This window comes from Typopeltis vanoorti, chromosome 16, assembly GCF_054136105.1.
Source record: "Typopeltis vanoorti isolate ZY-2024b chromosome 16, IOZ_Tvanoo_1.0, whole genome shotgun sequence".
Taxonomy (NCBI): Eukaryota; Metazoa; Arthropoda; class Arachnida; order Uropygi; family Thelyphonidae; genus Typopeltis; species Typopeltis vanoorti.
Window position 1 is genome coordinate 65,050,660 of NC_143564.1, and position 22,667 is coordinate 65,073,326.

A 22,667-nucleotide genomic window follows, 5' to 3' on the forward strand; every position below is an offset into this window, starting at 1 on the left:
GGCCGAATAGTTGAGGCGATAGTAGTTTTCTAGTACTGTGTCACCATATTCTTAATATCCCAGTATGTTTAATTTTAAAATACAGATGGAACAAAACTTACCGTTCCCCTCGAGGTGATATTCTTCAGGTCTGGTACTTCGTGAAACATCGTATAAAACGGAGGCTTAGGAGGAAGGAGAGGTGCAAACTCCGTTAAACAGTACATTCCCCTAGCAAGTGTACCATCTTTGTGTTTGATGTCAGGAATTTCGGTATCCACACATTCGTCATATGAGCCTAATGAAGCTAGCGAACCAATTATAAGACCTCCAGCTGGTTTTCCCCATGCGTCGGCAACTAGAAAAATAAGTTTCCTTAAATATTTGAAAATTATATATTCGAGGACATATGTTGGGCTACAAGCATATCAAAAAGTTCGCGTTTGTTTATTATAGTGTGTTTTATACATAAATAATCTATCGCATTCAGTATCTGAGGGAATTTCTTGGATATCCTAGATAACATTGATCAATGTCGCGAATTCGCACGATGGTTTAGTTTCAAGAATAAAAAGACAAAATTCATATGGAAGACACATTCCCATACATAAAATACATATTATAATAAAAATAATAAAAATATATCAATCTTTATAGGTGATAGATGACTATGGTTTCCTTGTAAGAGACCACCACAACCATCCCGCTTCTTCAGTGCCTGAATGGCTTGAAAAACATTCCATGTTCTGGTCCCGAAAGCTATTCCCGAATTATATAACTCATAGCCTATCTGCGGTATTAAATGTTCAATATACTATCAACCTTTCGATGGTACAACTGACGACGCATATGCAGGACTATCATCATGAACGTTGGACTAATAAGGCTCATAAATTTTAATCCTTTAAATACTAAACGCCAAAAAACTTGCCTAATAGAGAAGCGTATATTAATATGGTCGGTTCTCTCGCCTGCCCATCTACCAGTATTACCCAGAGGGCTGACACAGCGACTTCCTAATGTTAAATTGCCGCTTACTCGTCGAACATTGGAGTCTGTTGAATTTTATTTAAAAAAATAGTCTGACTCTTAGTAATTATTCTTGGTTTTACAGTGTAAGAGTGAAAATAATTTAACGGATAATTTTAGCATCGTTTTGATAACGTTGCCATGCCAAAACGTAAAATTCAAACGAAATATTCGACTTAAACGGGGATGGGGAAGAAATTAAAAACACCAAGATAGCAAAGATTCGGAATTTCGAAAGGACAGATTTGTGGATTCACATTCCAAACAACAGTTTGTGGAATTGTTGTTTGGAATGTGATTAGGAAGACATTCCAGACAGCGACCCTACCGGCGATGACTTTAAAAGGGAATACGGTGATTTTGAGTCTTCTGATAACAAATTACATGATTGACGTAATGTTTCTGATCATTATTAGTTGACTTAGTCATCTGGAAATACTTCGCTTTCAGTCTCAGATGTCGAATTCACATTATTGGTAAATGATGAGACACGACTGCTAAATGGACAAAATATCACAGTACCATCCAATCTCATTGAACACACGAAGCCACTTTAAACAACAGACGTATTGTTTGCTCTTAGAAATACAACTTAAAAGCTACAATTAATAAAGCAGGGAAATAGATGAATATATTTTCACAGTTGATGTGTGACGTGCCTGATGCCAGGAGATTCATCTAATCTCTGAGTGTAAAGCAGCATAACTACTTTTAAAAGAATTTATAGAGTTACGCTGCTCTTTGCATATAGTAGGAGAGTAATTTAATGATTCGGGAAAATTCTTCACTTTCCAAAGAAAACTTTCCCCTGCGACTGATCCCTTGATTTCAAATTTGTACATATGACATTTTTTCCATTGAGAAATAACCAAATATAAGATATTAGGGATTAAAAATTGTTATTAAAATTGTTATATAGCAAACAGTAAGAACGACTCTACTCTTAAAAAATTACTTCAACTTTCAACAACTTTCGAAGTGGATCACAACAACTTTTAGTGGAATTGGATCTTCTACAGTGCTCTCATGAAATGTATTTTTTTTTCAATTTTAAATTTCATTTTCTGTTCTGTTCTGTTCTGTTGCAGCACAGTGCAGCAGAATATAACGCCAAAATATTTTCCTGTCAATAGATTCAATATTCGCGCAAAATGGATTCATTAAAAATAAACAAATCATAGAAGTATCAAATTCAACTGTTCTGATTCGGTAGGAAGTATTGAAATGGCTTGAATTCGTTATTTCAAAGAAGAACCGCCGGTGAAAGAAAGAAATCGAAGATAGAAAACCCGAGACACGTCCCCTCACACATTATAAGAGAGTCTAAGAATCTATATGTCGAAACTGTCGCCACTTTTTCTCGTGCTTATTTAAACGAAAGTAAAAAATTTGCTTATGTAAAAAAGAGAACGTTTTAAAGAATAAAAACTTTCTCTGATAAAATTCGCGTGTAAATTAATAGATCGTTTAATTTAACACATTAAGGAAAAATTTTTTCTAATTAATTCCTAAATAATAATTTTTAAAAAATTAAATAAAACACTTATCATCAACTACGCAGTATATTTTTACACAGGTAGACTGTAATGCCATCTACAGTGGATTTGTAATAGGAAAAAAATTATTATTGCTTTTTTGCAATAATAATTTTTAGAGCAAGTAAAAAATTATTACTTGCTCTAAATGCATAGCAATCTCGCAAACTAGTTACGCTTTCTACATTATAATCAAACAGTTATCATTTAAAACGCTAGCAAGATTTGTTAGCTAATGAAAGAAGCGATAATATTTACATCACATGAAATTGTCGTAAATTAAGTGGTGAACTACTGTCCCATGTCATATACGTTAGTCACTCTTAGGAAAGAAACTTATTATTTAATAATTTAATAATTTATATTATTTAATATTCTTAATGTTATTTAATCATTTGTAGCTTATTCACTTTTTATGATGTCGTTGTAACATGCTATTAATTACAATGATTTTCGGTTTATATTTCACAATTAAAAGGTGGTACTATAATGTAGAAAGAAACTCAATCATTCAGTAACAAGTTGCTGAAGAACTTATTTAGATAGATATTTTTATTTATTACATGCAATACATGCGCTGTTCTTTAATATTAAATCCCGAATGTTTCCGTAATTAATTATATATATTTTTTTTAAGAATAAATTTTAAATGACTTTAAACCAAGATAAAATATTAAATTTTAATGATAATGATACAACTAGTTTCAGCCTTTTACAGCCTTCTTCAGATATCCAGTAAAGGTAGAACACGGTAATAAAAAATTGAAGTTACAAAAATATTGAGAATTACAGGCAAAAAACTGCAACACATAATTGAAACAAAAACGTTGTATTTTCAAGTCGTTCTATCTAACATGCTATTGTTTGTTGTATGCGTGCTTGCAGGTTCTCGTGAGCGCCAGTATTGAACAACTGCAGTATGGCTATCAGGGATGTTATAACTCAAACTGCTGTTCAAATGTTCAGGATTAAGGAGGATTTCTCTGGAACTCCACAGTTTTCCTTTCAAACTCATCACTACAGCGAAAAATGTTTTCGGATTTATCCCAGCAAACTGAGTGACTCTGTAGATCGTCATGAGGGTTATTAGAGAAAAGAACATGACTGGATAGCGCAGATGCATGATGAGTTTGAAAGGTTGAGTTTGGTCTATTCTGATAACATCAGGCTGAGTATCCCTTCGGTTTTCTCAGAGCTTGTGCATAATTTTGCAGTGTGCACTGCTCTTTTCCAGACGATTCTGACTCGAATTCCGATGATGAATAATACTTTACGTCTTGTTCGACCTCGGGCGCGTTGACCAGTCTTAGAGATAAAAGGATTTTTTTTTATCTTCTAGATTTTTCGTTTTTCTTACCACAGACAAACCAGAGTTACAATAATTGCAGTTACTGACATCACATACATATATGCCTCAATATTCATACACCTTCAGAATGCTTAAAAAGAAAGTATACGATTTCGAATAGTTAAGCCTCAAAAACTCTTGACAACGAAGGATGAACGTACTCATGCTACTTGGAAATGCAGAGAGCGTGGAATCACGTTACAGATTACTGCTATAAATTTACATACACCGAAACTGCTGAATATTTGCATAATACGAACTTATTCAATAATTTTCTATAACAAGAGACTGGGATATTTCAAGTAGAAGTCCTTCAATCACTCTTCAAGCGCAGTAATATTAACAGGTGAACAGAAATGAAAAAATGACCTTAAAAAGTATTAAGATTTTTAGTAATAGTCTGTGGTGTGTCTACATCTCTGACAGGTTGCTGAAAAGTACACAATAACAACAAAAACAAAAAAAAATGAATTCTTCAACTTTGTCTAATAAAACCAGTACAGCTTAAAAAAGCGTTGGTTTTTCTATGTGAGATCAACTCATACATGAGAGGTTGAAGAGCTTATAAAAAAGCAATGCTGTGTCGGAGAAGGGAACACAGCGCGCGCGCGCGGTTTTCATGGACTTTTTCGCTACATCAAAAATTGTACACGCTAAAGACTAGAGGAAAACCAATGAACAAAACGCAATAATCTGTTCCAATGTTTTAAGTTTTAAATTTAATTTTGAAACTTGTTCATGAAAACCTACTTTAAAAACCTATCTAACACAGACGCACTAAGATATTAGTTGCTCCACCTACAAATTTTTTTGACAATGGCTCGAATGTTAGTCTCTATTGTCTAATGGACATTTCCTAAGGGAATAACCCTACATAGCAGGTAAACGGCGGTTGGTTAGTTTCTTTTTCATATTTTATGTCTCTTATTGGACACCTTATGATCACTTTTGTGCCTCAAAAGGTTTTAGGAATGAAGTTTACTGGAAGAAGTAGTAGCGTAGAATACACATGTCCTTTCCATGCAGCATCAGTAAGATAATCACAAACATGCATACCCATGGTTGGATTCGAACCCACAGTTACTTGTACGATAATCATTCGGCCAACCAGACGGGTGGTATCTAAAATGACAAGAAGAAGAAGAAGAAGAAAACGGCTTTCTCTCGAAGTGACGACACTTAAGCCATACTTTGTTTGCAATAAGCCAAACATATTCTTTCTCATCAGTTCGGAATGTTTTTTGCAACATTCCAATATGGCGACATCATAAGAATGCATGCTCAATTATTCAAATCCTTAAATATACGCATATATATTTGTTAATATGTGTTTATATTATGGATAACTTTCCAACGCAAGCTATTAATTTAACGTTCCATTAAGATATTGAAGAGAATATCCGTCCCATTAATGAGAACATCCCGTCTCTGTTTTTAGTTGGTACTCCATACATTTGTAATAAATAATGGAATGCATTCTTTCATTTTTTACGCGCTCACTTTCAAAACTATTCATGCTAATGAAAGTGAAATTCTACAAAAGAATGTCAGAACTTCAAATGAAAATATTTTCCACGTTGCTCAAAGTTCAATGCGCATGTGCGGCTGTTCTATTTTAATACATAGGAGTCAGAACGACGTCATTCAGCAGAAAGTTCAGTTCATATTCTCATTGTTTTGGGGAACTGCAGTGGAATAATCTCGATTTTTTCATAAAAATGTTAACAATTGTAATTCATTTTATGATATTTTCATTCTTTATTAACTTCCTGATATTTCCGCCCTTCTAACCTCTTTCAAAAGTTTCGTTTTTCGACTTTCTCACCTTGGGAGGTGTTACAAGTCATATTTACGGGTGTGGCTGCTTCAACAAAAAGTCACTGCCCCCTAGTGTGGCATAAAGGAAGCGTTTATATATTTGATATTATTATACTACGATTTCCTCTTAGGAGATGGTAACAGGAAACGGACTACGGTTAATGAACTGTGCAATAACAACGAAAGGGAAAATCCTCTTTTTACGTAACACCTTTGTCAAAAAAAAAAAAACACTATTTTTATAAGTACGGAAGAAACAGTTTCTAAGATTTTGTATATTGTAGTCAGCATTAAAATCAACAACTCAAATTACTCTATTCTGTCATGTGCTATTCGTTCAACTAATTGTACTAATAGCTCCGCCATTAGTATAGCCAATCACCATAACATGAGGTACAACAATCAACATGGGATGCATTTTATCATACTTTACTAGACTCATTGGTGTAATTGAATTAAATATGCTACACTAAATGGAGCAATAAAATCACAGAATTTGTGTTTTTGTGCCGTTAATCAATGGCGCGCACCCATCCACCCACACACATACAAACACAAATACATATGCATGATATTTGCGAAATTGATTGTTTTAACTTTGATAAACTTACATGTAATAAGTCAAGCTATAGTTAGTAGTGTCATGATTTAAAGTAATTAGAAACTTAACACTATTTAAAAGTATTACGTTGAAATTTTTAAATTATAAAATATCTTAAAAACCAGAAATTTGGTGCCTTTCATGATTATATCGAAGGCAATTAGTTGCCTATATGTAAATAAGGTACTAGCAGGCCAGTATGAATTACAATTTGCAACAAAATTTTAAAAATTTATATTAAATAAAATTAAATAATTTTATGTAATTTTAATTTTATAAAATTATAATTTTAAAATTAAATAAATTTAAATAAATTTTATTTAAACTTAATTTGAATAAATTAAAAGTATTTAAAAAAAATTAAAACTTAAATTTAAGTTAAAGAGATGAGAAAAACATGTTGACTTTTGCGTGTGTTTTTGCCGCTGATATTCCTCATATCAGTAGATTTTCATTAACGTTCAAATAATTAGTTTACAATCAAATAGGATGATGTGTGTTGTGTCTCTATATAAGCAAATACACACAGTCCTAGAGTTGAGTGTAGACCTGCATGGTCACGACAGTAGTAAAAGACTATATTACCCAAATCAACAGCAGGCAACATTATCAACCGATAATATTGCTTACAGTTGATTTACAAACTCAGTCAAGAAATAATACGCATGCAGAAGGTACTGAAACTATGCAGCCGAACGTAAGTCAGACATCCCCGATGCTGAAAAAAAAAGCTTGCCTAATTGTAAATGGAATTTGTAAGTAGAAGTGGGTTATAAATCTGGAGGTAGTTTCCTGGTATAGACTCGGACCATTGATTATACTCCGGAATGATGAACGCTGACTCTTATATACAACACTTATGGAAAGATGGTGCTTTCTTTAGCGGAACAGGTCCATTTCTTTTGTACAGTGCAATGACACCACCATGTTAGACTACAGGTGCTACTGAAATGCTTTGAGGAAAATTATGGGAAAAAATCTTGTATGACCTGTTAAATAGTCCCAATCTCGACTCATCAGAATTAATTTAAGATGAACTGGAACATCATGGAGTGTCGGAAAACGAGTCCAGCAATAATACATAGCCTGGTGTCATGCTGGAGGAAGAGTGGGTGGTCCAAAATAACTGACCCATTCTATCGCAAACTGTCGAAAGAAGTGTGAAAAGTGTGATTAGGACAAAAGAAGGGACTCTGTGCACGCACGCTTATGGTGTATAATTTAAGTTTCTGTGAAATGCAATGATATTCAGATGGCTATTTTTACTTATTATATAACACGTCTATAGATTAAAAAGATATTTCAGGTTGTAAATTGCAAACATTCACATGTGCTTTTAATGTGCACATTAACAGAAAATTCAGAGTTGCTTTTGTAAAAGCAATTTACATTATCAATCTTCTAATATGACTGACGAAGCTAAAGAAGGTGGTTATGACCACGACAGACATTGCAGTAACCACCTCCTTGGAAGACAATAGTATTTAAAGATCACTTCGTCTCAGTGAGATCAAAGAGACAAACCCAAGCATAAAGGGCTGTCAAGAAGTCATCTTCATACGCGGGCTTGTAACGCAATGTGAGAAAATGGTCAAATGATAGACGTCATTATTCTACATTGAAGAATAAATCTTGGAGTCCTGCAATGTGGAAAAATATATCATTTAGGAATAAAGCACACATTTTTATCAAGTAAACATCCATGTAGTGTGCTTTTATTTAGGTATTTTTCTATATGAAAACAGGTACCATTTTTATGCTTTTCCTTTATATGTTTTAGAAATTAGGCAGTGAAGAATTCATTTCTAGCTGAAAATATGACTTCTTTTTATTTAAAAACTATGAACGTTTCGAAATGTATTGCGTTTATACTGATAATTTTCAGAGGAAGATGTCAATTGCTAAATGCTTTTCACTCTACTTTGTATCATAAAATATTACAGAAAAGGATTTAAGGGTTGGACAAAACTGATAAAATTTGAGTGCTGGTTCAATCGCTGCTAGAATTAAACATAAAATATCATCAGCCGAAAGTATGTTATTAGATTAACAAAGAATCCTGTCCAACAACAAACAAGAAACCGAAGAAAGAGTAATTTTGTATCAACAGTCACTTAGCTTTCAATTTCGTGTGATAGCACCGTCTATTGAATTCCAGTGATATGCTATCAAACAGCAGTATTATTTCTGTAGGTAATGTTTATTAAAGTAACGTATCACTTAAAAAGTATAAACACAGCAAAAATATCCTAATTACTTCCCAGGGTGGAGAAATTATTCCTTCACTGTTCGTATCATTAAAATAATGTACGTAACTTGAGGTGTGTGACAATTATCAGATATCATTAGTTCCACCAGCGATATCTTTATTTCTCAGTTGATTATCTGGATGATTATTGTTCTGTCGCTCATTTCCAACTAACTATTTCTCAACATGCATGGAATCGATTAACAGTGGGTGGCTCTTCAGAATGAACAGGCTTGAAAGCTAATGATATTGCATAATTACCGATCTGTCGAATGGCACTGAGAGTGTAATTCTAATTGTTAAATGGATTGGATGCATGTAAACGATTTTTTTGGTTTATTAGTATTTTGCAATAAAGGAATCTGATAAGATTTATTTTGAACAAATTCGTGAATTTTGTACGCTGTTAATAAACTATTATAGTGTCTGAGTGATTTGTTGTATTTTATTCTTTCTGAAAAGTAAAATTTTGTAGGACTTAAATTTCTTTTTTTTTTGCTAAATTTTAAATAACGTCCACACTTTCATTCTGTTTGAAGCTCAGTATGAAGGAAAAAACTTTGCTAAAAATAAATACGGTGGGTAGCTAATCGTATTCTTCACATGAGGAACACCTAAAAGTTATTTGACTCCTTCAAGCAAATTATATTTCATGGAGAGAAATGCCACCACAACCAATAATCGATGCAAATATTATGCCCTGTAATAAACGTTCTTGTTATGGAAATTTTAGTTTTAATTTCTATACGTATTCATCAAGCTGCGAAGGGCAACGACATCAAAGTAATCCTCTACTTCCTGACCTCGCTATTCATTACATGTGCAGTCAAAGATAATGGATCGCCAAGTAAAGGCTGACCTCTTTAAGTCAGCGACTGTTTAGAATGATTTGCACAATAAGATACAATGTCTCTGTGACGCACGGGACACACCTTTAAATTTCATGTAATTCAAAAGATTGAATCTGATTTGTTGAAATTAAAATTTGAGTTTACAGGCAGGACTGTCTATGTCTATTTCCTTGCTTACTGCCTATATCTATTTCGGACTTCAAGCAACTGGATATTTCTGTGTTTCGATGTGATAATAAGTGTGTCACAACGGGATAAAGTTCAAAGTTCAGACCCAAGAAGTGAACTCTTTTATGTTTGGGATTGTGGCTGTTAGTAGGTTCTGAGCATCCGCTGATAATGGATATCATTATTAATTTGTGCTAAGTTAGTATACTGCCTTTATAAACTATGACAGAAGCAGCTCAGATGCTTAAAATAATTTTTATTCCCATAATATTCTCATATTTAAAAGGACAAGCAAAATTCTCACAAAATATTGATTTTGTACCAGGGATTAATGAAAAATAAATAAATAAACAAAAGCATGACTTAACCGAAGATTCGCAAGGAATGGTCCCAAAATAACTTTTTGGTATTGATAAACTTGTAATTAAAATAGAATTTAATTCAAATTCTTAATAAATATTGAGAATATCATACGTCCTCTCAGAAATTTGCATTGTTTTACAGAACCTTAAAGACATTTGATGGTAGTTATTTATATTCACGTATAAATTATGAATTCCATTATTTCGTGATATTTGTGTCGTTGACACCTAAGATGGACTTATGTTTCCTGGCGACAGGTCGAAAATAATAATGATAATGTCATTTACTAGTCCAGAGGTATCAATTCACGATCAGCTTCGCTCGATGGCCACCCTTTTCAGTTTAATTAAAATGCAACAAATCTATCGTATATCATTCATAAAAAAAATAGAATACAATTTCTACTTCCTAAGCATTTGCATCTCTTTTTTACATCTCTATCATTCTTTCTCTTATCGTTACCATGATTTCTGTATTATTGTTTTACTGTCAAGATTTCGAAGTTATAATTGTAATTAATTGGGAAACAGTAGCAAGACCTCCACACTTGTCATATGAACATAGTAAAAGTATTAGTCAGTTACATCCATTAGCTAAGTATGCGCATTCATGCGTGTGCTCGCGCGATCTCGTACCGGTTTTACTGTATTGCTATAAGTAAAAGCTGCTGAATTAGTCTCAGACTACTTCAGTCGATTTTTCCAAATTGGAATTCATATCTTACAGGGTATTTCCCTGATGTAGTTCTTTCATTTTTCTATTGTTTCTCCTTACTACTACCATATATTACAAACCATGTTACTATGACATTTTATTTTGACTGAATTTATTTTGCATTTCTACTTATTATTATTATTATTATTATTATTTATGTATTTATTTATTTATTCACATAATTGATACACAGTCAAAACAAGATATTATTTAAATCAACAATATGACTGGTGATTCAGAACAATTCAGATTCTATCCAAGAATCTGAGAATAGTTCGTCAGGTAGCTTCGTAAAATATGGACTGTTCCAAGTAATGCTATTTTTGTAGGTCATATGGGGTCACTTTTTTGATGTTTAATTGCTGTAAATAGTTGGATAGCTTCTTTGAAATTGCGCCAAGTGCACCGAAAACTATTGGGATAACTTTGGTGTGTTTAAGCCACAGTCGGCCAACTTCGATTGCCAGATCTCGATATTTAGTAATTTTTTCCAGTTCTTTGTTGCTAATGTTGTTATCCCTGGGTACTGCGATATCGATATTCCAAACCTGTCGATGTTCCATAATTGTGATGTCAAGTCTATTGTGTTCCAAATACCGATTACTTTGTATTCTCAAGTCCCAGAGAATTTTTGCTGTTTCGTTTTCCAGTACTGTCTCTATTTTATGCTGCCACCAGTTATCAGAAAGTAGCAAAGCCATATTTTTTTACATACATGCCAATGAACTATTTTGGCCACTTGATCATGGCGGTATTTATAGCCAGTTTGAGCTATCTTGCTGCATGTACTGATTAGATGTTCTACAGTCTCATCTTTCTGATCGCATAATCTGCATTTGCTGTTATTATTGATGCTCAAAATTTTTGTTTTCATTGCATTACTTTGTAATGCCTGTCCTTGAGCTGCTAGAATAAATCCTTCTGTTTCTTTTTTAATATATCCGTATTGTGGCCATTGCCATGTCTTGCTCACGTCAATTTTTTCCTCAGTATCTCGAAGAAATTGGCCATGCAAAGGTTTATTTTTCCAGCGCACATATCACTTATTTTGCTGTTCCTTTTTGTAATCGGATTTGTTTCCTGTTGCTTTTAGAAGGCCCTTTTGTGTAATTGCTTGAAGCATTGGCTCAGAGCTATTGTCGACATAACTTTTTAAGCTAATTTCTTAATTTAAGCTAATTCTTCTTCTTCTTCTTCTTCTTCTTCTTCTTATTATTATTATTATTATTAGATAAATAATCCCTTCAACTCATTTTTCTTGAATGACTTTAATCTTTTCTATCTTTTCATAGTAATAGCAGAGCTTTCTTTCTGGAAACTCAGGTTCTTCATCACGTGAAAGAAGCACACCGGACAGAAGAACATACGCAATTATTAGACATAACTAATATACTGCTCTCACAGCCTTAGTTGCTTCGGCTGTGATTTTAACCAAATCAAACTATTTCATTCACGTGTGGTTTGATCATTTTGCCTGCTCCTATAAGTTCAACTAAGTCCCAATACTCTTTCTCGCATCTTAGCTAGAAATGAAATAACCCAGGTCTTTCAAACCAAAAAAGTATTATAACTACCGACTTTACTCCAAAAAATGAATGTCGGTATAATTTCTTATTACTATAATACGATTAAATACCGATTTTTCAGATTATTGAAGATACCTAATAACGTATTGGATAAGTGAGTGAGCCGTCAAAACAGCCTTGATACACTTTGCAATCAATAGAAAGTTCTGGAAACACTCTATAAGTGTCATACTGTGGTGAACTCTTGCAATTCCATAAGATAGTGAATCCCTCTCACGAATATCTCATATCAAATATGCTCCATGAGACTGAGATCTATTGATTGAGGGAGTCAGTCTATAAAGAGAAATTCACTGTCACATGCCTTTCAATCATCACTGGATGATAATGTGTCCTGAAATTTTGTTATGCATTATTTCGGATTTTGTTATGCATCATGTCAGTACCTTATACTCTGACGGTTCGTAGAATTACTTCCATTTTTGAGAAATTAAATGAAAGAAAGAAAGAAAGAATTTTGATTTAAACGTTGTAAGATACTTTGATTATTACAAATGAGTTAAAAGTCAACATAACAATATATTTGGCGATACTTATTGAGTCATTTCAAATATGAGGCAACGCGGGGTTCTATTCTGTTCCTTCTGTGTGTATAAAAGAAAGCCGATAGGTAATCCAAACTGCACAGAAAAAGAAGAATATCAACAGAATGAATTCGCCATAAAAAATAAAAAAATAAAATATATATATATATATATATATATATATACCCTGTTTATCTATGAAAGCATGCGTATGTATTATGTAGAAAGTTGTAAGGGAGCACCAAGAGGATAATTTTTTTTTCTCGTTTATTTTCCTCCTGTAGCGACTGTTCAGAAGTACCTGGCAGGACGAGGATAGTCGGAGTGCCTTTTCTCTTAAACATTCTTAATTACACTTCCGCTGCAATTTTTCCTCAGCTATTTCCGCCCCAGTTCTGTTGACTTTGACCTCCATATAGGGTACGGTCTTTTCAAAGACACAATTTTCCTTCCTGATTTCATCTTCGGCGTGCTGAAGAAACACAAGCGAAAGACGTTGACCTCGATAAACAACGACTTGCACTGCTAGCGTTCATTACCTGACTCATGGAGCGTCGTTTGGATTTAAAAAAAAAAAAAATCATGCGATCTTCAAGGTGTTAGTGGAGCACTTCCGTTCTCCACACTCTTCGCAAATGGGTCATGTGAATTCGGAGTAACTACCTTCCCTTTTATTTCGAACAAAGCATTCTCTTTGAAGCATGTTCAGCAATCGCAGACGAATATAAGAAGACTAGATAAAGAAGAAAACAGCAAAAGACATGTCTTTTAAGGATACTTTATTTGTGTAGAATGGAGAGCATTTGTTGCTATACAATGCCAACAAGAAATGCTGTTTTTATATCCTCAAATGTAATTACACCAGAGTGTCTCTGAGGTCGAGTACTCTGACATAATTCCAGCTTTATTCGGTTAAAAAAAAGCTACTTAGGTGAATGAAAAACTAAATGATCTGATTGAGTCTTTTAGGTTCTTTTCTTCAATAACTGTGCAAAAACCTCTTTCATCTTCTACTAAAAAAAATGAAAAATGGGAGGATTAACAAATAAATACCTTTCAGGATCAGAGCAGGAGGTAGAAGGTTTTGTAGAAAAATCTTTATACTGCTCTTGATACAACTAAAAATGAATCATAAATAAATTATTCTTTAAAAAGACTCCCTTATTATTAGGACTAAAAGTTCCGTAAGCTTTGAAGCTCATTTCTGACTTAAGATCACGATTTGTGCTTATTATCAATACAAATTTACGAAGCCTTAGTGTAATTTACTACTCTGTTTACTTGACGAAAGAAACATCTTTAGGAATAATGTATATTATTTTCTTAATTGATAGCATCCGTGACTGCGTTAACAACTTACATTGACTTGTTGAAAAAATATCATTCTTAGAGGTGTTAGGAAATTGAAACTGTTAATGTTGTACTGTTAATTAACCTGTTGTTCTTTATTTAACTTGATTGTAATTTTATAACCATCGTTAAAATCTTCCTGCATAAATAATTTTCTTCATTCTTATTCTCTCTCTCTCTCTCTCTCTCTCTCTCTCTCTCTCTCTCTCTCTCTCTCTCTCTCTCTCTCTCTCTCTCTCTCTCTCTCTCAGCAAACTGCTATGCTTGGTTTCTCCCATCTTTTAAAATGCATGCTACTGAAACATTTACATGGCAGTGACATGGTTCATTAAAAAAGCATTCGAGTAAATCACGTAGTCTTCTAAATTAGAAAGAGAAGAACAGAAGAGAGAGAAAGAGAGAGAAAGAGAACAACAGAACAGCATAGCGGATTATACGAGTTGATTCTGTTATCAATAAATAGACAATATGATGAGCAACATTTTCCTCTAACTAGAATGAAACCGTGGTAATTAAACGAGGAATATATTTTCACCAACATTGAAGCTTTAAAATATAACATTTTTCAATAGATCTAAAAGATTACTGAAATAAATCCTAATAATATATCTTAAAATTTTTAAAAAAATCAGTTTTTTTCAGTTTTCTTAAAACGCGTTTAAAAAACTTTTTCATGGAGCTCAGGAAGATCTGGTAACTGCATTTCTTCTTCGTTTTTCAAAGTATATTTATTTCTTTTCCGAAATGTAACACCTCCTTTCGTAACACATTCCAGTGAGAACTTATTAAAATATCTCTTATTCCGATTTCTTTCTTGTGTTCAATAATTGAGAAAAGGCTTCTAAAATTTCGGTTTCGTTTTTTGCTAAGTTTTGTTGAACAAAAACATCATAGTTTATGGAATTGTCTTATGTTCTTTTAACAAACTGAGAACATTCCTCCCACATCCAAGAAGAAAATATACTGCAGGCATGATGAAGGATAATATGCATTCTTTGTCTTTTTTTTAATGAAACATACAACCGAATATTTTTCCCCAGTGTACTGGCTGATGTATGCTGACTCCATGATTTCGCATTGTTTTTGTTAGTTATCATACAGTTTGAAAATATATGATAAAAACTTAAAAATATTAGCGATTCTGATAATGATTAATAGAATATTAAATTTTCTATTAAAAATTTAGTAATTTTAATAGAAAATTCTCCGTTCCCGTACCTAACTCACAAATCTCTGAATTACGTTTGCAAATCTCCAGGGATTCGCGCACCATAGTTGTAAAAACACTATCACGTGTATCGCTAAATCCATGCATTTTTAAAACACCTTTAGACTCTTCTCATTAAAACTCCTAGAACAAAAAAGTACTTCCAATTGGTTACCAATTATCGTACAGTTGAAACAGATTTATCACTGTTATTTCATTTGCGGTAATTTTGTATAATCAATTAAGTTATCCTTACTAAGTACATTTTGAGAACTGCTTACGTGCATAAACATATTGTGTGGGTTACGTTACTATCTAATCATTTACTAAGGAAATGTGCTCTAGTGGCCAAAGGATGTATTTTTAACGCACCTCAGACCTCCAATAAGCGTAAAATGGTTCCCATTTAGAGCTATAAAATTCATATGCTATATAAGGATTCATAAACTTCTCCGTGATACAGTCGAATTCAGACTACTTCACAATTTAGATGGCATTTAACTAAAATTAATCATAAAATCTATACGGTAGTATCATATATCTTATGTGATTTTAAACATGAACAGACATGAAAAGTTAAAAACAAAAATAAAACGAAACATATTCTTAACAAATGGAAACGAAATATAATTTATACAAGGATAGCCATTTTAAAGAAGAGCTTCACACCTACATCTTGGCAATTGAATGATTTATAATCAGGATAAAATATGTTCATTTTTATTCATTTTCTTTTTGAAATAGGAAAAGTGATCGTTGTACTAAGAAACTTTTAAAGTATCGACACCAAGTTAGTGCAATATCAAGGATATTCACATACCAAGAGTGCAAACTATTCCAAAGCGGTATCTTGGCGCAAATACAAATTTTTCTTCTTGGTAAAAAATACATATTTTCGTTTTCCTTTTTGGAACAAAGATAACGTTTTTTCTCAGATGTAATGAGCGCACTGTTATAAAATGTGATTACCATAAAGATGCAAAAAAAAAAATGCCGATTTTTTATTTTCTAATATAGCGCGGAAACTGGTTAGGATTTATTTACTCTGTAGGTTTTTATTACTCAGTTATTTAAAGAGAAATTCTTGATTCAATAGTAAGTACACCAAGTAAGTATAGTGTGTCTCTATGGACACATCATACTTAAGTGATAATAAATTGCCAACCGATTACTACGGTATGTTCAAAAAAGCTATCCAAGTAACTGCGCGAATGCTAAAATTAGTAAAAGGCATGACCTTTATGAATAATCCAGTTTCTACTTTCTGTCCAGTTAACTTACCTGGACCTCTATTATCAAACTGTGTGTGTGTGTGTGTGTGTGTGTGTGTGTGTGTGTGTGTGTGTGTGTGTGTGTGTGTGTGTGTGTGTGTGTGTGTGTGTGTGTGTGTGTGTGTGTGTGTGTGTGTGTGTGTGTGTGTGTGTGTGTGTGTGTGTGTGTGTGTGTGTGTGTGTGTGTGTGAAGTTCGGAGGAAAAACAAATAGATCAATCGTTTATCTATATGCATGTATTGATTACTCACCACTATAACCAAATAGAAGATAATGAAGGAGACATCGGACACCAAAGGGCAGTGAACCCACGGTTCGTGATGATGATGATGATGATGACAGCCAAATCAATATGCCCTATGCAAGATTTCTCATACCCGTATTGGTTGGTAACCTTGGGTAAGTCACATTCATAGCCGACTTTATTCTTTCCTCTATATTTCTCATGACTTTTTAGTTTTAATTTTTTTTTAAATATTTTCTACCACTTTTACATATATTTTGTATTGATACACAAACACACTATACTAACACATTCAAAAGAGCTTATTCTAATCATTATATGTCAATTAATATCATTTACACTATCGTCTACTCATAACAGTTGTATAATTACACTAAATCACTGCGGACAACTCATGTTAAATTAATAATTATTTAAAATTAATTAAGTATATAATTAATTTCACGGTCTGTAGTAATTTAGTATAATTATGTCTACTTAGTTTCCTATTTTTAAGCAATTATTTTTTAAAACCAACTGAATTCACCTCTTCTGTAATCCGTTGCTAATGGATATTCCACATATTATGAACTCGAAATGCAAATAATCTTCTAATATCTGTTCTAACTCCCCTCTTCATAAACTTTTGATTAGATTAGTATTATGTCGAATCCTCTAGCAGATCGTCTTCATCCAAAGTGCAAGAATCATCTCATATTACTCCTGAATTAAATTATGAACATCAATTTTGTCTCCTTTCCATCCCGTTAAATAAATTCAACAAATTACAGGTAACTAGCGAATTGTCTTTACTATCATGATACGTGGATGGATATCCACGCACTTAAGGAATGTCTTCGATTCTCTCGACATCCATTAAAATCTTTTTAGCAGATATTTAATCAGAACCTGTATATAAGAGTACGTTAACTTCCTTTCTCGCATAAGTGAAGCTTTAATTAAACCAACATTTTTAACCGCACTCCTTACCTTGCATTATTATTCCTGAATTGGAATTCCGTACTTCCTAAAATACTTAGATTATAATAGTCATTAACACTCTCCAAAGTTTTTCCATTAAACTTGATTAATATTTTTTCTTAGTACTAGTATAGTACATTGTGTATATTTGCATATAAATGTTTAAAACTCCATTTCCGTGTCCATTCTTCGCGTTTTTCAAGATACCATTCTTCTTCTTCTGAAACAGAGAAGCCATCTGAACAATTCGTTACTCTGCACAATTTAATGTCATAAGAAAGAAGAGAAATTTTATTTTTATTATATGAACCTAAATAACTAATGAACATATTAAAAAAAATAAGGACGTTAAAACTGATTTCTGGGGTACTTTATACCTAGTTACCCAGTTCTTAGAAGACCACCGTCTAAAACACTTACCGCCTCTCTCAATCTTTTTTTTTTTGTTGTTCATTTATGTTTCTTCCTCTTCTCACCAAGTAATGATCAATACTTTTTTGTCACATTTTAATTATTAACTTTTTTAAGTAGAACATTGTTAAAGAGCCTCCTTAGCTCGGTCTGTTTCGACAATGCCCTCTGGATAGACCTGGGTTCGAATTCTGTCTTAAACGTGTCCAGAATCTTTATCTGGGCTGTTAAGTGACGGTGCGTGAGTTGTACTCATACGCAGTTTTTTTTTCCGGAATTCTAGGGTTTTATCCGTCAAAACAAGCAAGCACACCAGAAGAACACACGCAATTTGCAGTCATAGAAGACAATGCAGATAAGATCAATCGCTTTAGCATAAACATTATCAGGTTCATAAGAAGCCAAGTTACTTGGTTATGATAGACCTTTGAGATGCAAATGAAAATAAAGATGATATTACTAAAATACAAATATTTTAGTTTGCGTCATCACCAACATAATGATCTACTGCTCAAGTGACTACTTCATCGAAAAGTAAGTCATAATCGACGCTTCCCAATTACCCGAACGATCACACGAATAAACTACATCAAAAATATAAGCTTCGTATCTTCATTATTCCTGTAATATCCAAATGTTAACTTCAACGGACACTTCGCATTCATGTAATTATTGACGCCTAAACACATCAAGTTCAGCTTAGTGGTTAAAGAAACTATGCTGCCATATTCGTATTTGATTGGATCCCTATTAAAGATATCAAGATATGATTGCTAATTAAATTATCTGTTATTTTGACTATAATAACTAAATATAGTCTGTAAAGCTCCACTTTATATGATGGGTCACCAGTCTGTTTAAAATAACTTACAAAATTAGGATTAGAATAGTCGATTCCTAATTTCAACGATTTATCGAAAATAATCCAATGTGAAATTATTAAACCTGGCATACATCTGGTCAGGTACTGAGGAAAATATATCATCCCTATCTCCCACTTTAACTGCCAAATGATTTTAAGATATCAACGATGTCTTTCGTATTAAATTACTCCACAATCTTGGATGGAATATTCAAAATTATTCCCGATGAACTGGTTATGCTTAATAACTACGTTCTGTTATTTATTTATTTATGACGTTTTACCATTAATTTTATCATTCCTAATCAGCTAAAATTTAAATGTGACTTACACTCTTTAATTAGCACTAATTGTTCCGATGTTATATCCGATATTTTCCAATAAGTATCAATGTATTGTTATGGAACATTCATCATTTCTGCATGAATGCTAATCTTTTTGAGTAACCGTCTAATAATGTTGTCGCTATTCACTCGGATTCGGTCTTCAACCACACATGCCCCATCTATGTAATCACCACATAGTCTCAAACTCCTTCCCAAAATAGAAAATCAGTGCGTCAATATTTGCTAACAGACAGTAAGCATTTCCTCTTCTCTTTTTCATACTCGGTCTCTTCTGACAACATTATAACTTTTATCTTGTGCGATTCAATCGAGAACGTCTTCGTTAAATTAAAATTCTTAAATTCCTACAACACGACGCATGATTTCTTCCTGTAATAATTTAAGCTATAAAAGCTAAGACTAACCATTCATGAACTCGTATATAAGAACATAATGCCAATCAAAGTGAACACGCTTTGGATGCATTCTTTACGATGAAAGTCTCGCCTCTTTTCATGAACACTGAACAGTCTCTCAAAGCTGCTTAGTATTCTTATTTCGTCTTATTTAATCAAGAGATGATCCAAAAGTCTGCTGATCTGTTTTAATTCGAATGTTGGTAATCACAGTGCTGTAAAAATTTCACTTTAGAGCTGAATTGCGAATAAAAATCATAAAAATAGCATAAATTTCTACGCATAAAATCAACGAGAAAGTGATTGAATCTTTTCTATTGAAGAAAACTAAAGACCTTATCGATATTTGAAGATTGTCAATAAACTGTCCAAAGGAACGGAAGGGAATTCAAAAATCTCCAGACACTGATAAACATTGGCGATTTTCTTTAAATGTTGGAAATAAAGCCTGATTACTGAAAATGTTTTTCTGTGCTATTACATGCATTTCTTCAAACAACTTTTAAAAACGAACCTTCAAAAGTCATCCATAGTCCACCCAATCCAGTTAAATCTCGTCCGTCCTTAACGGGTTGAGTCCCCTAATTAGAGGCTTTAGACAACTAAATGCAGCCAACTTACCATTTCTCTGCTGCATTACTGTAAGGGTGAGTACTTTATGTATGTAGATATTTGTGATCACAGGGTCAGTTTCTTGTTTTGACCGTAAAAAAACAGAGTTTCCGGTGAAACAAAATCTCTTCATATCCGTATAAGACCGGCTAACTCACCTTTAATTAAAACCTCCTGCTAAAATACTTTTCAATTAAAGGTGAAGCATAGACGGATTGGAACCCAGCTCTTTCCAACAAAAGGGCTTCGTAGAAAACAGCTGACCCATCGAAACATCCAAAGTCATTAAGAAAATTTTAAATTCCTCTCTTTAATTAATAGTGTAATATTATTTCTAGTATGATTATTCATACCATTATTTACATTTATTAAATAAACGACTGTTGTTTTCTTCTGTTATGTTTCAAAAATATACAATAAAATAATCGTGAAATCTCACAAGATAGTGGAAGTCTAAGGTTTATTCAAGGAATAAGTGTTCTGCTTCAACAAACAGGTCGATAATTTTTTTTCTTCTTAATCGCTTATCTACACAATTCTTTGATGCGCTACAGCTTTTGTAATCGCCTGTGTGTTAGGTGAATATAAAAATACGTAGTATAATGATTCTCAAAATCGTTTTATTTATATCCCAGGAATGACTTTTTATTGAAGATTACAAGAAATAACAGCAGCAAAATTATGCAAATTGGTGAAAATAACCACAATATTTGGATATTGTGGTACTGGGATAAAAAGAGTACATGACATAGATGAATTTTATATTGAGAGAGAGAAAGCATATTGAAGGGAACCAAAATGTTATTGTAAGTTCTCTCATCTCTATTCATTCCTTTATATAATACAGAGTGCAATCAAGTTACAGGTGAAGTGATAGAGAGAGAGAGAGGCTTAGGGGTGAAAATATTAAGAAAACAACATTGAGAAAAAATGAGTATTGGGTATTAAACCGATTAATATGAATACGGGCTATTTAGATCAGAAAAATAGCGGAGAAAATCGCCAGTTTGTTTAGAGTGTCCGCTATTAAAATAAATGGACAAAGATTGTCTTTATTCAATAACATACCAGAAAAGAATCTCAATACCTTCCGTCCATTAAATCCACTTTTCTTTTTCAAATAACAGATTAATGTTCATTTTAGGAACAGAAGAGACAAACATGATATTTGAAGACGCTACACATTATTAGGGAAGCAATCCCTTTGATAACCACATGTTCTTTGAATTGCTGTCTATTCCTACTAGAAAAGACATAAAATAACTTTTATTATGTTCATTCTGTGGAAGGAGAAATAAGTGTTTGGTTTAGTTTACAGTCGTTTCTTTTCATTCAAATAAAATCTCTGTTTTCTATTGAAGTGAAATGGAAATATTACAACACTTCTCATCGCAACAGCTTGTAGGCCTGCTTCATTCCAAGATAATATATTCATGCTGGTGAGAAGTCTACACATTTCATATATTCAAGGAATAAAAATATTATTTTATGCATTCATACGATCTGAAAGGGCGTTATAGTGGAAGAGAAATTATAAGTATGCACAGGAATAAATTTCCCCTACATCTTATTGTTCTAATGCTGATCGATGGATTAATAGAGGAAGATTAGTAACTAAGGGGGAAAATTATCAGAAAAAAAACATTGAAAAATAGGCTAAGCTTATTGTTAAAGAAATGTAAGACTTACGGTTGTATCCCCATGGTTTTCCATTTCGTAAAGCCATGAGCATCTTAAGAATAGCATTTGTACAGTCAGCACTAAGATTTATTTCAGAATTTCCTCTGATAATGGTTGGCAACATTTCTTTTAACCTTTCTTCCATCCTCTTATTCAATTTCCATTCGGTGCCCATCCAGGCTCTCTCCACATCGGACAATGTCTCATCTCCAGCACCGTCATTGAATGTTAGCTTAGGATCCTTTTCCTGCGATTTTCTCAAAAAGATTGCCTCTCCCACATCGATTGTATAGGTGAAGAGAAGGCAGAAACACGCGACCACAGAAACTAAAGGCATATCCGTGACAACTATCACCCGATCCAGTCAGTCGACCAAATACCTTTCCCAAGATGCGGTGTGTAAGTTTTGTGGCGAGAATGTGCCACTTTCACATACATGCACATACACATGCGTGCGGGCTTCCCTGTAGACGAAACAGGGGGGAGGGGGGGAAGTGGGAAGAAAATCTTACAGGTTGTATAACGGTATTCAGGAACCGTACATGCGCATGTGGAAGTATCGTC

The 22,667-nt window shown here is 33.2% G+C and overlaps 1 protein-coding gene across 1 annotated transcript in view; it reads right to left on the bottom strand.

The window, feature by feature from the left end:
• LOC150098084 (uncharacterized) overlaps positions 1–22,440 on the bottom strand; it is a 110,343-nt gene extending 87,903 nt beyond the window's left edge. The window contains exons 1-2 of the mRNA XM_090406678.1: positions 22,113–22,440; positions 102–337 (exon numbers count right to left, since the gene is read on the bottom strand). Of these exons, the coding sequence (XP_090262804.1) occupies positions 102–337; positions 22,113–22,440 (564 nt within the window). The remainder of the gene's footprint in view (positions 1–101; positions 338–22,112) is intronic.
• Between the last annotated feature and the right edge of the window lie 227 nt (positions 22,441–22,667).